Here is a 26,701-nt window from a genome sequence, read left to right as displayed (position 1 = left end):
TGCAGTGATTTTTTTTGTTATTGTTCATTTGTTTAATTGGATATGCAAATCACCTCTCCTGTTTTTTTTTTTTCCTTTTTATTTTTTGGCAGTTAAACATCCTGGTTGACACTGGGAGCAGCAATTTTGCTGTAGCAGGTGTGCCTGATCCTGATGTCACATCCTACTTCAATCCTGAGCTGTAAGTACCTGTTCTGCACCCATGGTGGAAATTAGGGGGAGTTTTTTGGATCCTGGCTCCTGCATGCAAGGCAGGATGATAAGGCAGCTCCTGGGGCTCCTGTCACATCCCATGTTGGTTGCCTGGTGGGAATTTTGGCTTTGCCTGATGCAAAATCCTGCCTGACACTATCAACAGCCCCAGTGGTGGCAGCACAGCTGAGCTCTGAGTGAACATCAGCAGCACTAATTAGAACTGGAGAAAAGATGATTACAGGGTAAAAATCATTTGCAAAATCACACCAATTTCAGCCAATTTCTTACCTGAATACACTTGCAAGGAATTAAAAGTTTCTATATGCTTTGCCATTGTTTGAAAGCAAAAATTAAAAGCTGGTAATTGTATCAGTTACTTGACATTTCATCCAGAAGCAAAATTACTTAGTCAAAACCTAATTTGTTGTTTAGTTTGGCCACAGGCCTCAATCAGTCAGTGATCTGGACAGACCCTGATGAATCTGGTTATTTATGAAATACAACTTGGTGGTTCTGGTGTTTGTTATGCTCTAATTTTGCTGTGTTCAGCATAAACTGACATTAATCACAGCCAAGTTTTGTCTGCCTGAATCACACTTCCTCTTCTTCTTCCTTCATTTCTGCCTTTCTCTACTTTCAATTATTTCAGGTAAACTTCTCCAAAATGCAGTGTCTATCTTTAGCTGAAGCATATGGATAAAAATACTAACAGTGCTGGGAAACTGGAGAGTATCACTCTTCTCACTACCTCATATGTGTTTTAACTGGGGTTTTACAGTTTTTTTCCAATAAGGTGCACTGAGAATGGAGGGAAATCTATTATTTCCATGCTGCTTAGTACAGTAGCCTCATCACCTGTCATATATTTAGATGTTAATGGAGATATTTCACATCATGCTGATATGATACAGGTCTGGAAAATCCAGAATTTGCACTTAATGACAATTTCTGCACTACTGCAGGGTTTCCCATGCCAGCCAGTTATCCCCTTCCATAGGCAGTGGCTAGAGAAAACTTAATTGCAAGAATTAAAAGCACAAGCATTCTTTCTCCCTTGTCTCTTAATTGATGTTATTGAGACTAGGAGGACAAGGCCTCTCTCATCAGAAACACAGACAATTAAAAACAGCAACAGCAGAGCTTGTGTGTGGAGAAAGACAAACTGAAATCATGTGAAGGTTACAGCTTCTGATTGGTGTTCTCAGTGGACACTGTGTTTTGAGAACTTTAATATAAGGTAAACAATGAAACCTTGAAGTCCAGGCTCTGAAGAGTTGGTTAAGGGTGCTTTGTATAATTACTCAAAATCAAGTCATTACAGTCCAGAGCAATTGCAGCAACAGTTTGTGGTTTGGGTTGCACTGCTGGAGTCCTGCAGTGTGCTCAGAATACAAACATTAGCAGACTCCTGGGTGCACCATGCTCCTTCCATTTTAAGTATTTTAACTACATTTAAATGGATAAATTGGAGTCCCAGTGAAATCAAGTAGATATTTTTTAAAATGTTGATTGCAAGAAAGCTGTGTAGGTCCCCTGGCACAGATCCCAAATGAGCTGGGGCTGTCACAGAGCAGGTGAGCCATGCTGAGCCCAGCCAAGTCCTGTGAACCTCTGAGGATGGAGAATCCACACCCTGTCCAGGCAGAGTTCCAGTGCTGTTCCAGTTTCCTGGGGAGGAAATATTTCCTGTTATCCAACCTGAACCTCAAAAAATGTCACTTGTGGCTGTGACAGTCAGCATGATGTAGATCCCAGGCACACCTGAGTGTGCTGTCTGTCCTTCAGGTAGGTTCCTGATGAAAACATTCACAGAACACAGAATCAGTGAGGTTGGAAAACATTTCCAGGACCTTGGAGTCCAGGCTGTGACCCATCCCCACCTTGTCCCCAGCCCAGAGCACTGAGTGCCACCTGCAGCCCTTCCTTGGACACCCCCAGGGGGATGAGTCCTCCCTGGGCAGCCTGTCCCAGTGTTTAACAACCCTTTCCATGATGAAATTCCTCCTGGTGTCCAGCCTGAGCCTCTCTCAGCACAGCTTGATGCTGATTTGCCTGGGAGAAGAGACTGAGTCTCACTTGGCTGCACCCTCCTGTCCCCTACAGGGGCTTGTAAAGAGTGAGAAAGTCTCTCCTGAGCCTTCTTTCCCCAGCTGTGGAAGAGTTTGTCCTCCTCTCACAACCCCTGGGGCTCTCTGCTTGTCAGGAATCAATGTCTCCACTCTTCAGCCCCACCATGGCTGGTTTGTTCAGCCCCACATCCTCAGCTTCCAGATGGGAATGCCATGGGAGGCATGTCCAAAGCCTGGCTGAGCCCAAGATGTGCCACAGCCACTGTTCTCCCCATCTGTGCACCCAGCCTGGGTGTAGAAGGCAGTGAGATCAGGGGTGGTGTGCCTGTGAAATTCCTCCTGGAGTGTCTGTGGCTGCCTGACTGTCCTTCACCTGCTTGGAAACAGACTCCAGAGCGTTTTATTTGGGATTTTTCCTGACTGGAAGTGAAGCCCAGTGACCTCCACTTCCTTGGGTGCTGCTGCCTGTCTCTTTTTGAGACTAACCTTAGGATAGACTCTTCCCAGAGTCAGAACACCTTCCCTGGCATTGTGGTTTAAACCCCAATGGCAACTCAGCCCCACACAGCCACTCACTCACTCCCCCACCAAAACCCCAAACATTTCTCTCTTCTCCCCCAGCTGTATATGCTGAGCATGACACCATGGTGTGGGATATCCCTGGGGTCATTTGGGGTCAGCTGTCCTGGCTGTGTCCCCTCCCAAATTCTCACCAAGCCTGGCAGTAGTGGGGTGGAGTGAGAGGGAGCAAAGACCTTGGCTCTGTGCAAGAGCTGCTCAACAATAACAAAAACATCCCCATGTTCCAGCTCTGTTTTCAGCACAAATCCAAAACACAGCCTGTGCTAGCTGCTGTGAAGAAAATTAACTCTGTCCCCTGCCCAAAGCAGCACACTTGGTTGTCATGATTTTGCAGGGATGGTAAACAGGGGCATTGATATCACATCAGCTGCATCTGTAAAATTACCCAAGAGTGACCTTTGCCCACGTGCAAATGAGAAAAACAACCTATGGGCACTTTTCTCCCTTCCTGGGAAGAACACTTAAAATTAGATAAAGGAGTTTCCTCTCATCTGCTAATCACTCCTGGAGTTTTTCCCTATATTGTCATGGAGTGTTTCCGAAATCTTAAGCTGCAAGTTGAAGACAAGGGGAAAGAAAGATTAGTAATTTGTTAAATTAATGTCTTATGAGTTATAGATGTGTGCTTATTAGAATATTCATGTTGTGTTGGAGAGAGTGATGGGTCTTAATTTCCTGGTGCCACACTCTTAGTTTAATTTTATTCAGATGATCAAAATCAGAAATTGAATGCATGATTCTTTTTTGACTGAAATTGAGGGGGGTGCATGGGAAAGGCATTATCTCTGTTTCAAAGGACCCAGAGAGTGTGTTCTTCAGGAAGAGCCCTCCTGGAGCAATTCCAGAACTAACTTGTTAAATGATGTTGTGTATCATTTAATCTATGTGATATAATCCTGCTGTTTAATTATCTGGCTCTTTCTGTGCAAAGCAAGTAAAGCTGTTACCATGCACTCCTTCACAACTTGGGCTTTTCAGTGGCTCTGACAAACCTTTGCTGTGAAAAGTTCTGAGTTTGCTGTGATAATCATGCTCTATAAGTCACCACCATGTATAAGGTTTTGCAAAATGACCTGCTTTGTCCTGAACTGAAAAGAAATCACAGTGTTTGTTTTGCATGCTGTTCAAAACAACAAGTAGTTTTGTTGAGTACTCCACTTATGATAAAAGAGCTACTCAAACAGCCATATAAAGGGATTTTTACACTGAACCCAAGTGATCAGTGATGGCTCTGCAGCAGTATGTAAATCTGGCATGCTCAGGGCTCTCAGTATTCAGGATCAGTATTCAGTTTTACTCAGTAAATAAATAAAGACTACTACCGCCTCACCATCTGAAGGTTCAAAAGCAAGCTGCTCAAGAATTGATCTTTCCAAGAGATAAGGAGGTAAAAGAAATATAGACAGTAAATTGAGGTAATACAATAAGTTATACACCATCAAACAAAAGAAACTGCTGCTTTTGCAGTGTGATCCTGCAAGGTTGGTTGTGTGCACTCTACAGGTTGTGGTTTGGGGTGAATTATAAAGTTTTTATGGAAGCCCTGCAGATTAGATGGGGCTTCTTGGTTAGAAATCAATAATTTCTGTTGTATTGTCACATTTGCTTTGTCTGAAAGTTGTTTGGAAGGGTCAGTGCCACACAGGGCTTCCTGCCTGGGGTGGATTTGCTGTTGCCATGCTGAGCTTGCTGCAAAGGGATGGTGACATGAGAAATGAGATTCTGGTTGTGTTTTGTTCTGTGCTGTGTGCTGGTAACGAGGATTAACTCTGCAAGAGAAAATTAGAGAAAGAGAAAACCCATTGCTGGTTTGTTCAGCTGGGGTTCAAGATCCATTTGAGGTTTGAGGACCAGGTTTCTGGGGCTGCTTTGGAGAGAGGACAGGAATAGGAATGAGAGGGAGAAGGGAGCAGGGTTACTACAGCACCAAGATCTAGGAGCCCTTGTTCCTTTCCTCTGGCTAAGATACACTTTGTCCTGCTGGAAGAGGTGAATTTCTTCTTTTCTCATCACAGCCAAAACAGCTTGTTTGTTATTTTCTTTCCTGTCCTGTTTGTTTTAAAACACTCAGCCCATGAATTACAAGAAGTCTCTGGTTTTGATCTCTAAAAGTTTTCTTCCTTTAGGTCAGTGAGGTGGAAAGGTGAAAAAAAAAACCAGACTGGCTGATCACCTGCAGGAGGATTTGGCAGGAAGTGGTTTTGCAGAACAGAATATAATTTACTGCAAGATCCCTTCCCACATTACCAGTTTTGCTCCTTGAAGGAAGTAATAAAGTGTTCTCTTCAGTAAGACATTTGTGAACTTTACAAAGGAGATGAGTGTCTCCATATCCATTTCTACAGGTGGGGAAGCTGAGGCACAAATGTTGAGGAAGGAAAAGGTCACCAGCTGTGCTGGAAAATGAATCCAGTCTTTCTGTGTCCTGGTCCACAGCTCAATCCATCAGGCTCCTCCTGCCTGTGGAAGGGCTCTGTGCTGCTGCTCTTCTAGTCATGCACTGCTGTGTTTGCAGATTTATGTGTTTTATTCTCCCAGCACTCAGTTTTCTCTCTGATTTCAGATGTTTCCTCTTCTTCTGCCTGGCCAGACACTTTCCTACATGAAGAACCCTGTGTTCATTTCCTGCCCCACAGTTTCCCTTATGCCACTAATTATTCAAACTCTGTTTTGATTTATGAATGTGCTGCCAGTGTCACAGAGGTGTTCTGTAGACCCTGCCTGAGCAGAGTTGTTCCTTTGTGTGTCACACAAATGCAGCATTACACAGGAGCAGTGGAAGTGATCAGATGCAGGTAATAGCAGTATCTCTTGAACTCCTGCATTTTGAAATATTATCTCATGTATTCCTGCTGCCCTGGATGTTAACCCTTGAAGGGTTAAGTCTTGGGAGTGTCAAGAGCTGCTTAGGGTTAGAGCCTGGCCTCCCTCCCTTCCTCAGCTGGGAAGAGTCAATTGCTTGATCCATGTGGGCAAAATGTCCCTCAGGAGAAAGTGTTGGAATTATGGGACTTGTCCAGGTTGAATATTGTTCCTCATAACAATGAAAATCACCCCAAATTCACGCTGGTGAGCTCAGGCACAGGGGCTGTGAGGTCTCTTCATGTGTTTGTCAGATTAAAGCTGGATTGATAAAAGTATCTGCACCTGATAAACCCTTGCACTTTCTATTGTTCTACACACATGTGAAGATGCTGTTATAAATTTATTTTATGCTTTTTTTTCTTTTTCCTCCCCTTAATTTACTTTCCAAAAAGCTGTGAAAAGACTCTTGGGATGGACTGAGTGTCGTCATCTGTCTCTCCAGAAGGGGAAGTTGTGTGCCAAGAAGGGGATCCAAAGTAAATTGTGAGGGATCCAGAACTTCTGTAGCTCTTCAGCAGAGATGTGGGTGGGATATGATCACAATGCTTATGGATTACAGCTCTTTAAAATGAAATCTCTACTGAAGCTTTTACTAATAGTTCTGTTAAGCCTTTTAAACAGGATTCAGTTCCTTCCTTTGCCATACTTAACCACTCCTTTGCCTTTCCTTCCCTGGCCTAGGAAAAATTGGTTCCTTTCCTCCTCCAAGTCAGTGAATCATTTGTTAATAATACCAAGTTCTACTTACTTCCTCACAGATAGGCCAAACTGCAGGCTTAGGAAACCTCTGTCTCACTGTTGACACTCACAATAATATTCCAATTTACCCAAAATTGATCCTTTAGAAATATTAATGAGCTATTAGTCTACAGCTATTCAGCTAGCTTGGCATTTCAATTTCAGATTTGAATTCAGCAGCTTTCCATCTTCTAGTACCATTTAACACATTCCTTCTCCAGTTAAGAGTGTTGTCCCTATGGACCAGTCTGAATCAGGGACACTGCACTAGGTGACATAATACCTTAGATTATTTATTTTTTTTAAAAACACATTGTGAAGGTTTGAGTTATTGATGGCTTCTGGATAAAAATGGGGCTTTGAGTTTTGGGGGTTTTTTTTTAGTTCCTTCTTTTTCCTGATTTTACAAGCAGTGTGAATACGTATTTTGCATACTTAATTTACTTTTTTTCCCCTCTCTGGGCAAAATTGAGTTGGAATACATTCTGTTGTCTTGCATTGTAAATGAACAGCCTGTGCATCAGTGTGTCCTTTGCTTTTAAAGGTCAAGCACATACAGATCTCAAGGGATTGAGGTGACAGTGAAGTACAGCCAAGGCAGCTGGACTGGAGTGCTGGGCACAGATGTCATCACCATGCCCAAAGGACTCTATGGCAGCTACACCATCAACATTGCCACCATCCTGGAGTCAGAGAACTTCTTCCTGCCAGGGGTTAAGTGGCATGGGATCCTTGGTCTTGCCTACGATGCCTTAGCCAAGGTAAACCATCCCTCCCCCACTGATTGTCTTCCACAAGGACAGTAAATAGAAATCTGTGAAAAGAAAGCCAGCAGATGATCTGTCACACTCCACCCTTCCCTGCAGACCTTCTGTCTTTGTTCCAGAAAGAAGAAATTGGGTTGTGATGGTACCACAGCCCCATGTCAGGATTTTGGCTTTTCTGGTGATGGAAATGCTGATTTTAGCTCCTCTGGAATGCATGAGCATTTACAGAGCTTGTAGTACCAGAGTGTGGTTGTGGGATGTGTGTGGAGGGAGGAATTACAGCTCTGATGATAATTCTCAAAACTGGTCCAAGGCAAAGCCCTCAGCAGTTCATTCCAGGACATTTTCTGTTCATCAGGTTGAGCTGGATGGATAATTTCAGAACAAATATTAGCTACAGTATTTCCAGGAACATAGAACCAAACACACATCCTGCTCCTCTGGAGGCAGGAAATCCAGGTAGAAGATTCAATTAAAACCTGAAATGTATAGGCAAAAATTTATAACCTCAAAATCTAAAAATGAAAATGTGATTAGAAAACTACAAAGTTGTGATTTTCAACCAAAAGTGAGTTCTACCCAGACAGAACAAATGAGTCAGCACTGCCTGATGAGTCTGCTTTACTCCAGAGTTGTGTGAGAGCTGTTTTTATTGACTTCATGGACTGTCAGCAGAGAAAGAAGTGAGAGAAGAGAGGAGAGAAGAAAAAAGAGAGAAGAGAGAAGAAAAAAGCATGTTAAAGCTTCTTAAAGCAAAAGATTTTAAAAGAAATAAAGGGAGGAAAATCAGCAAAAGTATTTTCTAGAGGAGAGGAGAGGAGAGGAGAGGAGAGGAGAGGAGAGGAGAGGAGAGGAGAGGAGAGGAGAGGAGAGGAGAGGAGAGGAGAGGAGAGGAGAGGAGAGGAGAGGAGAGGAGAGGAGAGGAGAGAGGAGAGGAGAGGAGAGGAGAGGAGAGGAGAGGAGAGGAGAGGAGAGGAGAGGAGAGGAGAGGAGAGGAGAGGAGAGGAGAGGAGAGGAGAGGAGAGGAGAGGAGAGGAGAGGAGAGGAGAGGAGAGGAGAGGAGAGGAGTGGAGAGGAGAGGAGAGGAGAGGAGAGGAGAGGAGAGGAGAGGAGAGGAGAGGAGAGGAGAGGAGAGGAGAGGAGAGGAGATTTGGGCAAACAGAGTACTCAGGGCATTTGTTCTTCCCTTGCAAGTTCTTTAAGAGAAAAGAGAGGAAATTAAGGCCACTAAACTCAAAGTTCATTAGAATTCAGTAGTGTTGAAAAACTGAAAATCTTGACTTTAAAATGCTGTTTTTTAACTAAGGACAGATGTGAAAGGCAAGTTACATTTGAGTGTTCTAATAACAAAAAGCCTTTTCCAAACAGAAATTATCAGTGAGAGTTGCTGCCTGAAACTGATGTTTGGGTTTGGAAACTGCAATTGAAAATTACTCCTGTGTTTTAGGGATTTGGTGGCAGCAGTGCTGACAGTGGTCAAGAGTAAAAATGTTTTTAGAAACAGGAAAATGACAGATATTGGGGTTTTAATGACTTTTTATGTCTAGAACTTTCATCAGCTGCTTGTCAGAAATTCAATTTACTCATGAAAAGCAGCCTCGTTTGAATGATTTGCTGATTTCCGTGAAGAAACTTTTTTAATGAACCCTCCAATTCTTGTGTTTGTTTGTTTGTTTTGCTTTTCAACACCTTCAAGCCTTCGAGTTCTGTGGAGACATTCTTTGATTCCCTGGTGAGGCAGGCCAAGATCCCCAACATCTTCTCCCTGCAGATGTGTGGTGCTGGACTCCCTGTTTCTGGCAGTGGTACCAACGGAGGTAGTCTTGTGGGTATCTGTCAATAGGAGAGGGAAGATGTATCTCTGTTCATCTCTCTCCCTCTTTTCTCTGACTATCCTGCTTCTGCCCAATTTAGTGTTTAAATATATTTTTGGATTTTAAATATGCTTTCTATTTTTTTTTTTTGAAAGAAAAGCTAAGCCCGTAGGCAAAATTTGAGTGTTATTTGTTTTCATTCTCAATTTTGATTTTTTTTTTTCTCTCTCAAGTTGGAGTAAACTTTTCATCTTTTGACAAAGAAAAACATGAATATTGTGGTGTTTCCTCAGGGCAGATTTTGCTGTATTTCTCAAACTGAGCTGTCCCTTATTCAGCTGATAAATTTGTTCAATCTCATCAAAATGCTACAGTAATTTTTTTTTTACATGATGTGAAAAGGGGGAGAGCAATCAAGGGGCTTTTCTTTTTTTTTTTATTTTTTTGGTCAATAACCTATTAAAGGGAAAAATCTGTAGATCAGATCTCCTGCTTGCTGTTGCTCTGGGAAGTTTTCCATCATCCTTAGTGGGACCATGAATTGGCACATTATCTATCTGGAATTGGGAGATGGAATTTGTTCCCAAATGATGCTGAAATGGGCATCTCAGCACAGGGGCTGATCACAAATACTTATTTTGGAGATAATTAGCATATTGTAAATGTTATTCTTATAACTGAAGACCAAGACAGAACTTTCTTGGGTTTAGTTCAGAGTCAGAGTCTCCACAAAACTGAAATCTTCTTGGACAGTATTGAAGCTTTTCTGATCTGACAAAGCAAATTTTTTCACATGTAAGTTTATTATTCCATCCCAATTTTATAATTGCTTAGGTTTAACCACTGAAGACACTGTTTTAATTTTAAACAGTGGAGTTTTCATAATGGAATCAATGTGAGGTTGTAGGTGAAAATGCTGATAATTTGGCCCAGCATGGGAATTCTGTTTGAAGCACAATCTGTATAATGTGTAGATGCTTCACACTGCTCTATTATTAACAGAACTTGACAGTAAAATCCTAACAAATGATGCCAAATTAAAACTTTGATGCCCCTGAGTATCACAATAAAATACTTTCCTTTTTTGTGTGCACTTGCCCCAAAACCAAACATGTGATTTTAAAGTGTGTGACTTCTTTTCTGCTTTCCCTTAGGTGCTGGGTGGAATTGAGCCCAGTCTGTACACGGGGGACATTTGGTACACACCCATCAAAGAGGAGTGGTACTACCAGGTTGAAATCCTCAAGCTGGAGGTGGGGGGACAGAACCTGGAGCTGGACTGCAGAGAGGTACTGACCCTTCTGTCCTGTCTCTGTGACACCCAGATGAGGGATAAAACCCTAATTTCTCAGTTTTGTCTTGGCAGGCAGATGTGCACTGCACTCTCCTGAGAGCTGAATTAGAGCAATTCTGGCCATACAAAGGAAATGGGAGATTTTGGGTTGACCCCTGTAGAGCTGTCTGAGCTCACAGCTCATGATGGCAGTGGACAGGTGTCACCCTGGGTTGCTTCCTGAAGTTCTCATCCTAGGCTTCCTTTTTGATTTTATGTTTTTGCAATCAACTTTTGCTCTCTTGTGGTTGGCAGTTATTATTCCTGATGGATAAGCTTTCTGTTCCTATTAGGAATAATGTTCTGCTGAATCTGGATCAGTCTAATGAGACTGTGCTGTTGCAATTTTTATTCCAAAGCCATTTCTTTTCTTTTTTTTTTTTTCTTGTGGAGGATAGATATATGTGCATGTGTGTGCTTTATCTCTTTCTTACTCTTGCTTGTTGCTATTCGTGTTTTGATTTTAGTTCTGCATTTTTTATGCCCCAGTTTCTTTAGACATCCTAATTTCATTTTACTCTCATGCTCTTAGTTGGAGATCAATGGGACGTGATAAGTTTACTATAATCCATACAAATTAAGTGAAATTCATGATTACAATATTACATGTGCATAAATATTATATTTCCATGCAAAATATTGAAATCATATTGCCATATCAATTATTTAAAATGAGTTGCAGCATCTTTCAACTCAATAAGCAGAACAAGGCCTGTTTAAATGCTTCTGTTGTGCTGTTAGGAATGCAAAACCACTGGTCCTTTAAAGTAAATGTTTGCTTTTCTTTCTTGCCTTAAGAAACAGTCAACATGTTTTTGAAGGGGAGCCCTTCAGTGGTTTAATACATGCTGTTGCCAGAAAACAACTCACTGAAAAATTCAGTGGTGTGTCAGGAAAGTTTCCTGTAATTGTTGCTCTTTTCTGAGCCAGGGGTTGCTTTTGCTGGTGCAGAAGGATCAAACCTTCCTGGATCAAAGGAGACCTTCCCACAGAAATGCAGAGGAAGAGCAGTAAAGCAGCACAATTAAAGTTTGGCTGGTTTAGGGCTGGCAGAGGATGAGTGATTCCCTCTGGGATGAGGAGCTGTGTGCCCTCTCTCCTCTCTGTTGTTTTCTAGGAAATGGAACATTTTTTCTCAGCCTTCATCAGGGACTGCTCCTTTCCTAGCTCAGTGCTGGGAATGTGTCCAGAGCTGCAGCCCAGCTGTGGCCCTGAGCCTGCAGCCAGGGCTGGGAGAAGTCCTGAGTGCCAGAAGTGCACTTTGCACTGGTAAATATTAACCAGAGAGCCAGGAAGGCAAAACCAGGTGCTCAGCCCCCATGTGAGCAATCCTGCTCCTCCCAGACTTTTGCACAAGTTTATATCAACCCTTTTAACTACTTTTTTTTTTTTTTTTTCCTTCTAAGGGTATTCCAGGATGCCAGTGATTGTGTATTTTGTGGTACAAATCTGTTAAAATGCCCTGGCATTGCTTTCCACTCTTCAGAACTATTTCCAAGTGTGTAATAAATGGTTTCCTGTTTGCTTTTCTGTCAGCTCTGTATGGCAACCCCATAGCAGCTCTTCCAAAAAAAAAAAAGAACTGTCAGAGTTACTTTTTCTTACTTTTTTTGGTGATTTTTATTTTTGTCACCTCATCTAAAGGGACTCCATGTGACTTGATAACATCCAAACCAGTGTATTTTAAATTCACTTGGCTGTTTGACCTCTTCCTAAGTAGCTTAGGCTGTATATCATCCTATGTCTTATGATTATGCCATAAAAATGTCACAGTTCAGTTATATTAATCCTGCTGCCTAAACTGGCAGCAAAAGTAGTTAATGCAAATAGCTGCCACTGCTACTTGCCTTTTTTTTTTTTTTCCCACAGTTAATCATAGTTTTTAAGGAGTTCATGAAAAAAAGATTTACCCTTTAAAAAGTTTATACCCCATTCACTGGATCTGAAGTTTGCTGAAATCTCTTAATTTTAGGGTTGAAGTTTTAACAATAAGAGAGCTCTTTGCTAGGGGTGGGTTTTTGTGAAGATTTTAAGGCAGCAAGACTGAAACTTCAAGATTCTTTGTACCTGTGGTTTGGGGTTTTTTTGTGTTTTAGGGATTTTCAGCAGTCAAGGGATAAAGATGTGTCATTTGTACCTTGAGCCAGTACAGATATGTAATAAAGCCTAATTTTTTCCAGTTATTCTTATATTAGATATGCCAGCCATTAAAATAAGCTTCTTATATTTAAACTAGAGCTGTTCCCATGCTAGCAGAGACCTTGAATCAGGGTGTTTAACACCTCTCTACTGAATATTAAAATGCTTTTTCCCCCTCTGAGAGGGGCCAGACTTCACTTTTTTACAGCAGCATGACCATTTGCACCAGCTGTGGTGACACAGTAATTTCCTGACCAGTGCAGATAAACCCACTCTTGTCTCTAGGCTGATAGTATCTTGCTTCTTTTTTTTTTTTTTTTTTTTCTCTCAGATTTCACTGGAATTGAAGCTGTCAGCTGGAGAGAGCTGCTGACAAGTATGACATGCAGTTCTGGGAAGGCAGCTGCCAAAAAGGAGCAGCTTTGTTCTGGTTAGGAGACAGTGGGATCTGCATTACAGTAACTACAGAGTACAACTTCTCTCTTTTTTATTTTTTTTTCCCTTTCCCTCCCCAGTACAATGCTGATAAAGCCATAGTAGACAGTGGGACCACTCTCCTTCGACTGCCAGAGAAAGTCTTCAGTGCTGTGGTGCAGGCAATAGCTCGCACATCCCTGGTAAGAAAATGCCATCAAACCTGCTCCAAAATGTGAAATCCCTGTTAGAGGATCACAGGGGCTTTGAAAGGAGTGTCATCTCTGCTGCCTGCCTTGCAAGTCGTGGGTTTTTCACCTGAGGGGAGCAGAACCTTCCCTGGTCTAGCCCTGTTAATAAGGGGGAAATGAGTGATGGCTTTTGATGGAAAAGAAGAGGTGGGAAAAAAAAGGGAGGAGGGAAAAGGGGGGGGCAAAAGTGCAGACAAGAAGTGTGTGTATGGAAATGCATCAGAAATAGGGCAGAGATGGAGTGTTTTATTCTAAGCATTGCAGAAACATGGACATAATCCCTGTTGCTCTGATTCAAAGTATTAAGAGTGCAAAAATCAGTCTTTTCATTCAAAACAGAGTGTTTATAAAGTAGGAGAAACCTGCTGCTGCAAGCAGTTCCTTTCCAAGTATAATTCTTAGAGCTGTCTAGAATAAATGCCATTCATTAGGATTATTCATATCAATAAAGCTGCTTTTGACCTTCATTATTGAATTATTTATGTTCAAAAGCATCTTTCTTTGGGAACAGAGTGGGCTTTAGAAGTAGAGCATGGGGATGGTGGAGTTCTCTGTGCCTAGAGTGGCTGAAGCAGCATTTTCTGCTTAATAAAAACTATTCATAAATTTTTGTTCAATACAAGGAGCAGCACCAAGAAGGTTAAAGAGGAAGAATAAACACTAGTGTGAACAAACTTGGTATTTTTGTCATGGACTCACAATCAGACTGTGGTTGTTGATGCAAATCACAGGAAACACAGTAAGCAGCTGCCCCAGAGACAGTGTTTGCCTGTGTGCTGATAATTCAAGATTGAAACCCTTTTTCCTACTTGATTAAGAGCAGAGATTTGGTATGAAATGTTCTCTACTGCCTGCAGATGTCCAGTATCTGAAATAAATGTACCAGTTACAGGTTCCTCTCTTTGCTCAGCACTTAAGTGTTGACTGGAACAATTTCAGTCCATGGGGGGAGAACTGAAAGAAGCCACCCCAAGAGCTCTTGTAAGGTCACCCTGTGGATAAGGAATCCTGCTGGGAAGTGGGTCACTGTGGTCCCCAGTCCCCTCTGATGTTGGTCAGGACATTTGAACTGGGGCCTTTCACCTGACAAGGAAACAGTGGGCAGATCAATAAGGTATTAGAGGGGAACCATTTGCTCTGCTTAATGCTTTTTTTTTTTTTCTGTTCCTATTAAAAATGCATAAAGAAGCTTTTTTTTTCTAAGTTCTTTTTAATCTCAAGGACCTTCCTGCTGTACCCCTTTCCCTCCACACACCCCAGAATTTACTTTGACAGCTCCAAACAAAGGAGAGAGTCAACTAAATAAGAAAGTAGTTACAGGGTGCAAGGATGGGATTCCAGCTGTGTAGGAGCAATGCCAGGAAAATGGACATTTTCAGCAATTGTACTGCAGCTCTCTGCTTCTGGCAGCAGATGTACCACTGAAAAAGAATCATCTGCTGTAGTCAGACACACTTTTCTGACCACAGGTGAGCCTGGTTAACAAGTTCCTGCTCTCATAGCTTGTTATGAGCACTCCAGCCAGATGTTATTTCCCTCTCAGATACACTGGGATAACCACATGTGGCACATTCCATTATTCAGCTCAGTTAAAAAACAAGGCTGTGAGCTCTGTGCTCTTCAGTGGTGCAGATGGTTTTTTTAAACCTAAACTGTTTGGAAAGTCTTTCAGGGAGCAGCTGTTATGATGCAGTTTGGAAGGGTGGGGATTTTGGCAGATGGGCAGAGATGAGCCAGGGATGGGGGGCACCTACCTGAGCTGAAGTCAGGACAGCAGTAATACAATGTTAAATTAAAAAACTAAATGAAGAAAGGCTCAGATAATCCTCAAATCTTTATTTTAATGGCCTTTTGTTGTGCACTCAAATCTCCCACATGCATCACTGCAGTGTGCAGAAGGAAGGGAAAGAAATGCAATGCATTAATCTTTCTGGGAAATTAAAGCAGCCACTTAAAACAGACCTTTATAGGCTTGGCCTGACCTGGCTGGGTGGTATCTTGGTTTTTCTCAGATTTGCTTTTCAAGACAGAATGGAAAGAGAGGAGAGCTGCATTTCTCAGCAGGTTTGGCCTGGGACTCAGCTTGAGGGAAGAGTGTTCAGCCCTGTGCCAGGGGATGCACTTCAGCATGAGCTGAGAGTTAAGGGTAAAAGGCTGTTTGGGGTGGGAAATCTCCTTGCTCACATGAGTCTGTGCTTGTTGAGTTCCAAGAGCAGAGCACTTGGCAATGTGAAGGAGTCTCTGTGCAGCCCTAACAAACTCTTCACTGGGGGTGAGTGCCTGTCACCTGTAAAATGCCATATTTTAATGAACGAGCTGATGATGACAGAACAATCAATATCACAGATAAATACAAATGAGGAGAGTGCAGAGGCTGGGTTCCATCTTCTTCCTTCACCCAGATGGGAGGCTTTGGCTGTGCAGCCTCAGATCAAGCTCCTCCCTGGACTGCTGCTTTGTGGGGGAACAAGAACCAGCCAAAACAATGCAGTGAAATGAGGAAGGGTTTTGCTCAGGTGTGGCAACAGGTCAGCTTCAGGGAGAAGGAACATTGAGCAAGATGTTTATCTTAGCCAAACAAGCTCTGTAAAGGTTTGCTTTTTGTTTTGTTACTTCCATGGATATATTACAAAGTACTGTTAATCAGTTTTATTTCAAAAGCATGTCAGGTTGTACTGGTAGGGAGACTAAAGAGACAGAGGGATGTCTTTCTTTCTATTACAGCAAATCTTGATTCCCTTAGATTTTTGGCTTAGCCCTTGATTTCAAAACTCTGAAGCTGAGTAAGAAGCTGTGGGTGCATGAGGAAGGGAGGTGACCTCATTATCTCATTATATATTTGCATATATTGTATTTTGGATTGTGCTTTTTGTAAAATGGAAAATGCTGCTTCAAAACATTGGTGTTTGGTCAGAGAGGAGGGAGAGAGGCAGTAAAATCCCACTGTGGAAGTGACTGCTCAGGGAGGCCACGTGTTCACTGCAATACAGGAAAAAATGAGACAAAAATGGGGAGGGAAGGGAGAACAAAACTTGATTTTGCCTCTTCCCCCTTCTCCAGACCATGATGGATTATGACACACCTCAGTTTGGGCACTGGGGTTTGGGTTTTTGTTTTGGTCCTTGAAGAAGCAGCTCAGATTTGTGTTCTTGAGTTTCTCCATGGAAATGAAAGAGGTATCAGACAGTGGTGGTGATCATTCACAAACAAAGCTATCAAAATGTCTGTAGTCTGAGTATGATTTTGTTTGTTTTGTAGATACAAGAATTCTCTTCTGGTTTCTGGACTGGTTCACAGCTTGCATGCTGGGATAGAACTGAAAAACCCTGGTCCTTATTTCCCAAACTCTCCATTTACCTGAGGGATGAAAACTCCAGTAGGTCGTTTCGGATCTCTATCCTACCACAGGTCTCAACCTTCTTTGTTTATTCATCTCTGCATTTATTTTTACTATTATAAAGCACATGCTCTTAAAAATAGAAGCTATTTTCTGCAGTAATAGGGAGCTGGCTTGTTGCATGCAAGGGAAACCTTTTTAAATCAAAATTTTCAAATCAATTTTTAAGTAGGGAAAATAACAAATTTGTCAAACCTAAAAGCAAAAAAGAAAAGCACAAAGCACAGTTTCCCTCTCAGTGCAGTCCATCCAGTTGGGAGTTATTTTTTTTTCAATTTGTCTAAGAAAAACAGGCAAGCTTTTGTTTTGTTTTCATGAGCTTTGGCCACATCAGATGTCAATACAGAATGTCTCTGCTCATTTTGATCTTCTCGTCTTGGGAAGGGAATTGATTTGTGTCTCGTGGCATTTTGAGTTGCAGCACTTCTTCTGAATATGAAAATCTTGGCTATGACCCTTTGTGAGCTTTTCACCATTTTCTGCAACTCACCTGGTTTATCTTTTATTAATATTCCATCCATTCCATTATATTTAGAATATAATGTGCCACTTTTGTTTTTCTTCTCTGGCTTCTCCTCCCAGTATAAGTTGCAGTACAGGCTGGTATCCTCTCATATTACTAATACATTATTTTACCTCAAGGGACAGGCAGGAGCAAAGGAAAGAATGAACCTATTAAGTACATTTTAACTTGAAATATAGTAAAGCCTTATGATAAGCTTTTTCTGTATTGATTATGTAGCTTAGCAATCATTCATCTTCCCCAAGGAGACAGGGGTGGAAATGTGACTTGAATTTATAAAATCTAGAACCTTGAAGCTGACACTGAATCAACTTCATCCTAATAATTCTTCTAATAACTGAATTATTCTCTAATATGAGTTCATCTCCCAAGTTCTTCCTCAGCCATCCTTCCCTTATGGAAAATATGGTAAAAAGTGAGAATCTTGAGAATTTGCTGTTGACCAGCATGCAGTGACTGTGTTTAAATTTATTTTAGAATCCACAAGCTTTACCTCTTTCCTGCCTGTTAGCTTTGACCAGTTTTAAATAATGTACAAAAATCTGTTTGCCCCTATCCATTCTCTATTTCCAGTGGAATTTGCATGCCTGAACTATAAAAAGCCTAAACTTGCAGTCTCACCTATTGTGAGTTGTTGCTTTTTACATTCTGGCTTCCATTTTTTAAATTTTTTCTTTTTTTTAAACAGCTATATATTCAACCCATCCTTGTGATAGGAGATAATTTGCAGTGCTACAGATTTGGCATCTCCTCCTCCACAAATGCCCTGGTCATTGGTGCTACAGTCATGGAAGGATTTTATGTCATCTTTGACAGAGCCCAGAGGAGAGTGGGCTTTGCAGTGAGTCCCTGTGCAGGTAAGAGAAAAAATTCCTCAAGGTTTGGGGAGTGAGGAAACTCAGAGAAACTGTGGTTACTCCCACAGTGTCAAGGGTTTTAAAGAAATCCCAAGCTATTCACATTTCAAATGAAGGAAGTTAAAAAAAAAAAAAGGAAATTAAAACTGTATTGCAGCATCTTTTGGCATGAAGTGAATCAGCCTCAGCTCTGGGTATCTGTGCTGGGTTCTTCCCTCTCACAGAAATGATCTTTCTGGGACATCTGTCTGTGTGTGCAGTTTCCCCAGCAGTTACATCAGATGAGTCCCTGTTTTTAATGCAGCTTCATTTTGGGCTGGTTCCTGCTCAGAGTTGTGCATAAATGGATTCTTCAACCATCTCTTGCAGTGTGCTTTACTCACACTTTTCTCTTAATGTAAATTCAGCCTGTTCAGCCCCTTAGAAATTCACAAAGAGCTGAGGTGAAAATGGACTCACATTAAAATTAGTGTTTGTGCTAATTCTAAACAGTTGCTTTCCTCATTGTAAGCAGAAAGCCACTAATTTATTAATTGACTGCCAGGCAGTTGTGAAAAAGCTCATAATTTTTGGCTGATTTTACTGTGGTGGTTAACTTTCATGATTTCTCTTTCCTCACCAAGGGTAGCTAAAACCCAAAAGTTTTGGGGTTTCTTCCCCTTGTTGTTCAGACATTGCTCTGACATCAAAAGAACCTGCAAGTGGGAGAGGAGGGGAAGGATGTGCACCCATATTCAGGTCTCTGCTCCAAACAGGAATGGTCTATGCTCTGAAAAACATTGTCTCACCTGGGGTTTGCCAGAGAAAAGCACTGGAACTGGCAGTGCTTCTTTTGGGGTCTCAGAGAAAGTAAAGTTAGTTAGGACTGGAGTGCTTAATGCACTCATAGAGGGGGAAAACAGAGATACTGGCTGGCTGAGTTGTAGCTCTAGGGCAGTTTTAAAGCTTTATATTTTTTATTTTTTTTTTTAATCTCTCCATTGTTAACAAGCTCAGACTCATCAGCTTTGAGCTCACTCCCAGAGAAAATCTGGATATAGGTATGAGTTGCTTTATGGGCACTTCTGTGAGGTGCCATGCAGTGATGAAAGAAATTATTTGAATGCCTGTGGCAGGAGAGTGTAACTGGGCAAGTGCTGCAGGCCAGGTTTTCCTGCCTTTCATTCTTCCTGCTGCAGCTGGAGCCAGTGTGGAGCTGCCTGCTGTCCCTGTCCTGCTGCAAAGGGAGGAGGGGACATCTGGCAGGACACACTGACCACCTGTGGTCAGCAGGGGACACCAGGCAGCTGCTGTGCAATAGAACTGCTTTGCTGAGAAAAATAATCATAATCATAATAACAACACCTTGGTGTTAATATTGCCACCTGCCAGCACAGTTTGACCACTTCACATAGTGAGGAGGAGCTGACCCTGCTGAATGGAGCTGCCACTGGAATTTCCATGAGCTTGGGCATGTGATTGCACCTCCAAGACATTTCCTCCTTGTGTCCTTGTCCATGCTTTCTGCTCATGTCTAAGCCAGCCTCAAGGGAACTCTGCTTCCTGAGGAATCAGCCAAGTGGCTCAGACAAGCTGCACAGAGTCACCAGATTCCACTCAGATGACATTTCTCTGGGTTGTGGTTGAGTTTCACTTCTTCACAGCTCGTGGTTTCCACATTTGCCAGCACTTTGATCAGAGAGTGATCAGAGGCTGTGAGTGGTGAGCATCAAGTGCAGGGTGAGGGACTGAGCTGCCTAACTGCCCTCCCTAGCAGCTACATTAATGGCATTTATTTGGAGCCTTCCAGTCAGCTCGTGGGCATAAATTAAACTGAATTACTGGTGGCTCGAATTTTCAAAGACAGACAAATGTTAAAGACCATTTGTAATGGTGGGGTGTTTTGCACCACTTAACCAGTGGCTTGTCTCAAGTTTCTTCTGTCTTCACTCAGAGCCAGGATTAAAAAACATAAAGGAGACAAAATTTCTCATGTTTGGGCTTGGTTGCTTATTAAATCTTATCTAAAGTACAGAGTTCTGCAACACTTCTAGCTACCACCTAAAAGTGAGCAAAATGGAGGTGAATCGAGCTAGTTACAAGGTCTTTTAAAGCTAAACAGTCCATTAAATAACTAACACCTATATTATTTATACTTTTGACCCAATAACCAAACTCCTGTGATCCTCAGTGCAGCACTAACTCTCCAGCCAAAAACTGCTGCCTGAAACTGTGAAGAAGGAAGAAGACAGAGACAACACCCAAAATCCTTCATCTTGTCCCATGCCTATTACTATATTCTAAAAACCTCAAATTTAAAACCCTTCACCATGTGAAATCACACACTTGTATTTAACTACACACCAGTGATTTTAACTCCATCACTCAAATTTGGAAGCTTCTCCAAGGCCTCAGGTCCAAAGCAGTATTCTCCTGGGGGTCAGTGACAGAAAGCACAGAAAGCTCAAAAAACTCAAGTTTCTGGGATCCAACAACCATTCAGTGTAGTTTTGCAATGACCTTTGCTTTCTTAGTGTGAACATTAAATTAAATCTGTGTTCTTTTAAGGTATTAGAGCTGTAAGTGACGAATACAAAAATTATGGGAACAGTGCTAAAAACTTCAATTTCATTGAACTTCCAGGTTACTTTTCAGACTTGGCTAGAGATGAGAAGTGGCTTATCCCACATTATTCCTTGGACCATTTTCATTCTCCAGGATGTACCAAGAATGAGGAAAGTTAGATGGCTGCAGGAAGCTATTCCATTGTAGCAGGAAATTTGCCTTTTCCTCATTACATGAAACCCTTTAAGACTTATTCAGACAAATAATTTTGAGTTACCTGTTGATAACCTAGTGTTTACAGGATGACTAGGACAGGTTTTTGGATCAGGTTCTTTTTTGAGACAGGAAGCTCAGATCAACGAGTTGGTTTTAGTGAAACAACCTGGAAATGTTCAGGGGCAGGTTGGATGGGGATTTGAACAACCTGGTCTAATGGAAAGTTCCCTACCCATGGCAGGGGGTTTAAACTAGATAATCTTTAATGTCCCTTTCCAAACAAAGAAAAAAAAACAAGGAAAAGGAAAATAGCTGGGGTTTTGGTGGGCCCTAAGCTACATGCAAACCAAGGTAAGTGAAAATGAAATTACATAGCAAAGAGTAACATCCACCAGGGACATTCAGGAACGTTTGACATGAGGAGTTTTTTCTTCACCAGGTGGGTGAAGAAAACCTCAGGGTTTTACAAGGCCTGGCTGGATAAATCTGCAGCAGAACTGATCTATTGATCTTGATAGCTCTGAGTAGGATCCTGGTCTAGGTGACTTCCAGGGACCCCTTTCAAGCTGTACCTTATAATTCTATGATGAATTGGATCTAATTCAGTTTTTACTGCCTTTGTAACCATCCAAGTGGGTGAGCTAGCGTGTGTAGCACTTCTAGAAAATAACATTTAGAAAACAGCATTTTTCCAGAGGCACCTTTTTTGTCCTGTAATCATCAACAGTGAAGAAAATCTCATTTATTCAAGGTTGTAAAAGTTTTGTAGTTAGGTACCACCAGTTATTCTCAAATAATACATCCAAATACTCTAATTCAGTTAATGTGTAATATGCTGAGTGTGTGTGACTCTTAGTTTATGTTAAGGGCTTCTTTGAACAATTTAGGCAAATTTCCTCTCAATTTCTCTGGGGGTGGAAGAGTGTGAGGGAAAACTTTTTTTTCCCTTTTGGAGGGAAGAAAGCAGAGGCTGTGCTATCAAGCATTCTCAAAATGCAATTTAAAATGTCAGCCACTATGGCAACAGCTTTGTGTTGTCTTCTTTAATAGGAGTAATTATTGTGCACGAGCCAAATAATGAGTAATTAGAGACTGTTTATTTTCAAAGCTATTTCCAAGGTGGAAAATTGTACTGCTTTTTCTTTTCCCTCCACTTATTCAAAATGCAACTAAGTAATGATACTCAGGCCTTGCATTTCAAGTTGGTGTTAAATGTGGTTGAGTTTGGTGTTCCTGCAGAACTTCATAGAGACAAAACAATGGTGGGAGGGGGGGTGAGATGTCCAGAAGAAATAATTGCATGGCAAAGTGCAATCCTGGGGCTCTGGACAAAAAGCATTTCTGCCACAGACCTTCTAGGCAGAATTTTACAGTCTAATGAGTTTGGGGAGTGGGTGTTTGGTTATTCACCAGTGCCAGGGTCCTCGTGGGTGCAGCCTCGGGTTCCCCCAGTTTGCTCTCACAGCCTATTCCTGCTAAAGGAGTCTTCCCACACTTAGGGGTGGAGGAAGGGTTGGTTTGGATGAGTGATTCCACAGAAAATTCCTTGTTTGGGCATTTTGTTTGTTGTGAAGGTTGGTTTCCCATCTGATCTGCGAGTTGCAGCCTCCCATTCCCTCCACCAACACAAAAGGGGCTGTGAGGAGCAGGAGTGTGGGTGCAGGATTGTCCATTTCAACATCAGCCCACAATTAAGTTGAATTAAGTCTAACAAAACCTAAATCTTAAAATAATACGAGGTCTTATGAGGCCAGGGACTGAATGACAACCAAAATCTATGCAGATAAAGCAACCAACCTATTCTGCATTTTTTAAAAAGCTTAAGAATCTGAAACTCCACCTTTGCAAAATCCAGGCTCCCTTCTTCCTTCCAAGTGGGTAGTTCATGGTAATCTCTTTAAATGTGGTTTCAGCAGTTGTGACTAAGATATGTGAAAATAAGAGATACAATTTTTAGTAGATGGGATCACTTCCAATCAGGCAAGAGTGTGCCTGTATGTAAAATGTGCCAGAAATGGAGCAGGACAGTTAAAACTGAGACCTTCATGAAAAATACTCAGATGTGTCATGGAAAGGGCTGACTAGAGAAGCGAATTATGGCTGCTGCTTGCCTTAATTTTGTCATAATTTTTTGAGTTGCTGGGTGAGTTCTCCTGGCCCAACACCATTGATCTTTCACGTCCCTGCTCCTCATTGACCTTCCTCTCCTCCACTCCCCTTTTGTGGACAGCTGTCACCCAGCTTCCCACACTGCTCCTTGTGTTTAGGATGAAGTCCTTAAAGGTGTCTGTGAAGCTGATGAACCTTCCAACTGCTCCCTAAGATGACAGCAAATACAGAAGATCAAAGACTCACTTGACATGCTTTTCCAGTTGTTGGAATTGCCAGAAACAAGAAAAAAATGCCCTACACCAGGGTGGATGTTGTAGAATATTTATATTGATATTTTGAAAATATTAGTGCAGAGGCAAAAACATGATCCAGTGGTTTGGGCTTTGATGGAAATGCTTGTTCTCTCCTAGACAGATTGTGGAGATGTGGGAGAGTCACGTTCTCTTTTTTATAAACACAAGATTCTTGCATTTTTATTGCAATGAGGAATGTGGTAAAACATGAGCGTGCCAAGATGTGTGGTGACAGAGGGAGAGGGACACACAAATACTTTTTAAATGGTGTCTGTATGTTGCATTTTAGATTATAGGTGAGTGGCAAAAAGGATAATGCAACATAGTTCCTCGTGCAGTGGAAAAGCAAAAGAGAGAGACAGAGCTTTATTTAAAGAAACACTACACTTTATAGGGTATACATGAAAAACAGAATAGAAAAGACTCACTGGTCCAAGAAGGCAACACCTCTTTGAAATCATGCTTTCTGCAAAACATCACAAGACACTCACACGGCTCTCACGCACCCTGCAGGGGCATAATCATTGTTATAATTTCTTATCCTTGTGCAGCCTGAGAAACTCAAGGCTTCAAGGCTGCTTTTTCCCTGGTTCCCAGCAGCACCCAGTGACATCTGCAGAGCTGATCCTTTCCTTTTCCCTTCCTCTCCCCCAGAAGCTGACGGCTCTCCCGTCTCGGAGATCGAGGGCCCTTTCACCACAGCAGACGTCGCCAGCAACTGCGTCTCCAGCGTTTCCTTCCACGAGCCCGTGCTCTGGATCGCCTCCTACGCCCTGATGAGCCTGTGTGGGGTCATCCTGCTGGTCCTGATCGTGCTGCTGCTCATCCCACCCCGCTGCCAGCACCGCTACACCGACAACGACGTGGTCAACGACGAGTCCTCCCTCGTGCGCCACCGCTGGAAGTGACAGGCTGGATCCCAAAAAACTGACTCAAAAACAGGGCCAAGGACAAAGAGTTCTGCCAAGGGGAAGAAGCCAATGCCTCCTCAGTCCTTCCTACGTCCCTACAAAACGCTGTTGAGAATCCCACCAAATATCCTGACTTTTACAGCTTTATTTTTTAACACCGGTTCTGAACCAAAGCACTGTTAACCACCTCTGAAGTGCTACGGTACTGGATTTGCTACTGCAGTACAAGGAGCCTTTATGCTCTCTACAGTACCTTCTTTAAAAAAAAAAAAAACTAAAAAAAAGTTTAAAAAAAAGATAAAAAGCCACACCATGATGTTCTTCCACTGTCTGAACAAAACTGCCCATGTCTCTCACAAAAAAAAAAGGAGCTGTCAGTATTTTCTAACTAATCGAGCCCTGACTGTAGAAAAAGAGAAAAAAAATTAATAATCTTTCTTATTAATTGCATTAAATGAATACTGCTTTCTGTTTACATCAGTTTATTTTGAAACTGTGCTTATGTTGTGGGGGAGGGAGAAAAGTCAGATTTAAGCAGCAGAGAAAGAGGAAGGGAGATCAAGAAGAAATGTTGATTTTTGGTTTCTTTCCCTCAAGATCATTGCTGCCACTTGAGAGGGTCACCCTCCCTGAGAGCTGTAACAAAATAGTCCAAGGTGGTGAAAACTAGGAAACAAACTTGTTCAGCCTTAGAGTAAAACAAGACTACCTCTCTTAACTTACAAGGATGCTACCACTGGTGAGTGTGTGGATTAGAACTGGTCTTGAAGCAGAAAGATGCTCCATACAACCAAATGGAACTACTTGGCTTTGAATTTTTTGGTATTTTATAAAAATTCATACTTCATGACTTTCCACTTTGGTGTACAAAAAAAGCAAAACAAAACAAAAAAAAACCTCACCTTTCAGTTTTCTCCCCCTCATGTGGGGTTTTGTTTTTTTCTGAGTTTGATATTTAGAAAAGGCTGATCTGCACATGTATGGACAGACAAGAAAGCAAGGTGTGTGTTCTGCTGTATTTCTAGAGAGTGTGTAACTAAAAGGAAACCAAATAAGAAACACGACTCTTTTTTTTTGGTTTTGTTTTAATTTGGCTGAGCTCAGCAACCTAGAAATCCAAAAGAGAAGTAGCTGTCTTTATGGACAGGCTGTGAAGTGAAAGCTGGCTTGTTTTTCAGCTTGAGGTGTTCAGTTTGGCATCAATCAAATGAGAAGTGTGTGTGTCCTGGCTGAAAACAAACACGTGGTGGGACTGGCAACAATAGTGAGAGAGAGAGCAGGGCAGAATGAATTTGACCAGGATTCCATTCTGCAAGTGCAGATCATCATGCTGAGGTCAAAATGAGATATTTTCTTTGCAGAAAGGACAATTTTTCTTTTCTCTTGTTGCAGGCTTCTCTGTAACACTGGCCTAAGTGTTTGGATTGGGAAGATAAACAGTGCAAGGCTGAGGATTTTTGTTTTTATACATAGAAAAAGGAAAAATATTCCTTTGCATTTTGATAGCAGAGCATATCTGTGGGAAATGGGGAAAAAAAAAAAAAGCTTAGCTCTGAATTTCCCAATCCCTTGCCTAGACAATTTTCTGCCCAAAATCCCTTCATATAGCTCTGTGATTCACACTGCCTCTGCATCTGACTCTGCATGGAATAAGGAAAGATTTTATTTTTTTTTTCAGGAATGGTGAATTTACAAGGTGCACGTCATGTGTGTGAAAATAAAACACTGTGGGGTGTTTTTTTAACTAACTTATGTCTTTCATGTCATAACTGGAAGTGCCTGTGGTTTTCTTTTCAATTTTTGCACTTTCAGATTGCTTGGCTCAGTAGAGTAAAATAATTGATGCTGTGATCCAACGTCTGAAAATGATTTCTCGTGGAATTTGGAGTTGGAAACAGGAGGAGATTTGGAGTTTCTCTCCTTCTTCCTCTGCCTCTTAGTTTTTAAGAGGAGAAAAATCGTGAATTACATAAGCCATAGAGCTTAGCTATTTTCTCAGTGTTCTATTTTTCATATCTCTTTCTTAATATGTTTTAATTAGATGTATTAATATATGGCACGTCGTCCTTCTGGGTTTAATTTTACACATAACAACTTCAGAGTTGTAGTCCTTCTTTTTCTACAGCATGGCAACAGAATTCTGCTTCTGTCACTTGTTTCAAACAGAAACATGGAATGGATTTTGGATGGATAGTGTTCGAAAATAAACCCTCTTTCAATTCAGAAAGTGAAAACATCTTGTATGCTCTTAAAAAGTTTCATCACTGCTCCCCTCCCCACGAAGAGTTTTAGGAAGGAATTTATTGGGAAATGTTCTGAGTAAGCTTTTTAATGAGATTTCTTCTGAGTTGGTGAACAAAGTCTTATTAGTGCACTGGATTTCATATAAAAGATTTAATTATTACCCTTTCTCTTTGAATGTCCTTGGTCAAGATATTTTAAGGGAAACATTTGAATGAAGTGGAGCAATAACCAAGTACCACAAATGAAATACTGATATATTCTTGAGTTTTCCTGGCATTCCCTCACACTAAAAATGTGGCTCGTAGTAAAAATGCTGCGAGTGACACCTGCGAGCAGCACAAACTTCATCTGGGCTTGTAAATTGATACTTACACTGGCAGAAATTCAGGTGAGCATTGCTTTGTTGCTCTGGCAACAAGGAGAGCAATGGAAACCCT

General features: G+C 41.6%; 1 protein-coding gene across 1 annotated transcript in view; it reads left to right on the top strand.

The window, feature by feature from the left end:
* BACE2 (beta-secretase 2) overlaps positions 1-25,482 on the top strand; it is a 47,714-nt gene extending 22,232 nt beyond the window's left edge. Inside the window, exons 2-9 of the mRNA XM_079312499.1 lie at positions 93-181; positions 6,994-7,210; positions 8,913-9,041; positions 10,185-10,319; positions 13,018-13,119; positions 16,426-16,575; positions 17,776-17,944; positions 23,764-25,482. Coding sequence (XP_079168625.1) covers positions 93-181; positions 6,994-7,210; positions 8,913-9,041; positions 10,185-10,319; positions 13,018-13,119; positions 16,426-16,575; positions 17,776-17,944; positions 23,764-24,017 — 1,245 coding nt within the window. The 3' untranslated portion in view covers positions 24,018-25,482. The remainder of the gene's footprint in view (positions 1-92; positions 182-6,993; positions 7,211-8,912; positions 9,042-10,184; positions 10,320-13,017; positions 13,120-16,425; positions 16,576-17,775; positions 17,945-23,763) is intronic.
* The last annotated feature ends 1,219 nt before the right edge of the window (positions 25,483-26,701 follow it).

Source organism: Erithacus rubecula, assembly GCF_903797595.1.
Source record: "Erithacus rubecula genome assembly, chromosome: 1".
Classification (NCBI taxonomy): Eukaryota; Metazoa; Chordata; class Aves; order Passeriformes; family Muscicapidae; genus Erithacus; species Erithacus rubecula.
This window is presented reverse-complemented; position numbering and strand designations above follow the sequence as displayed.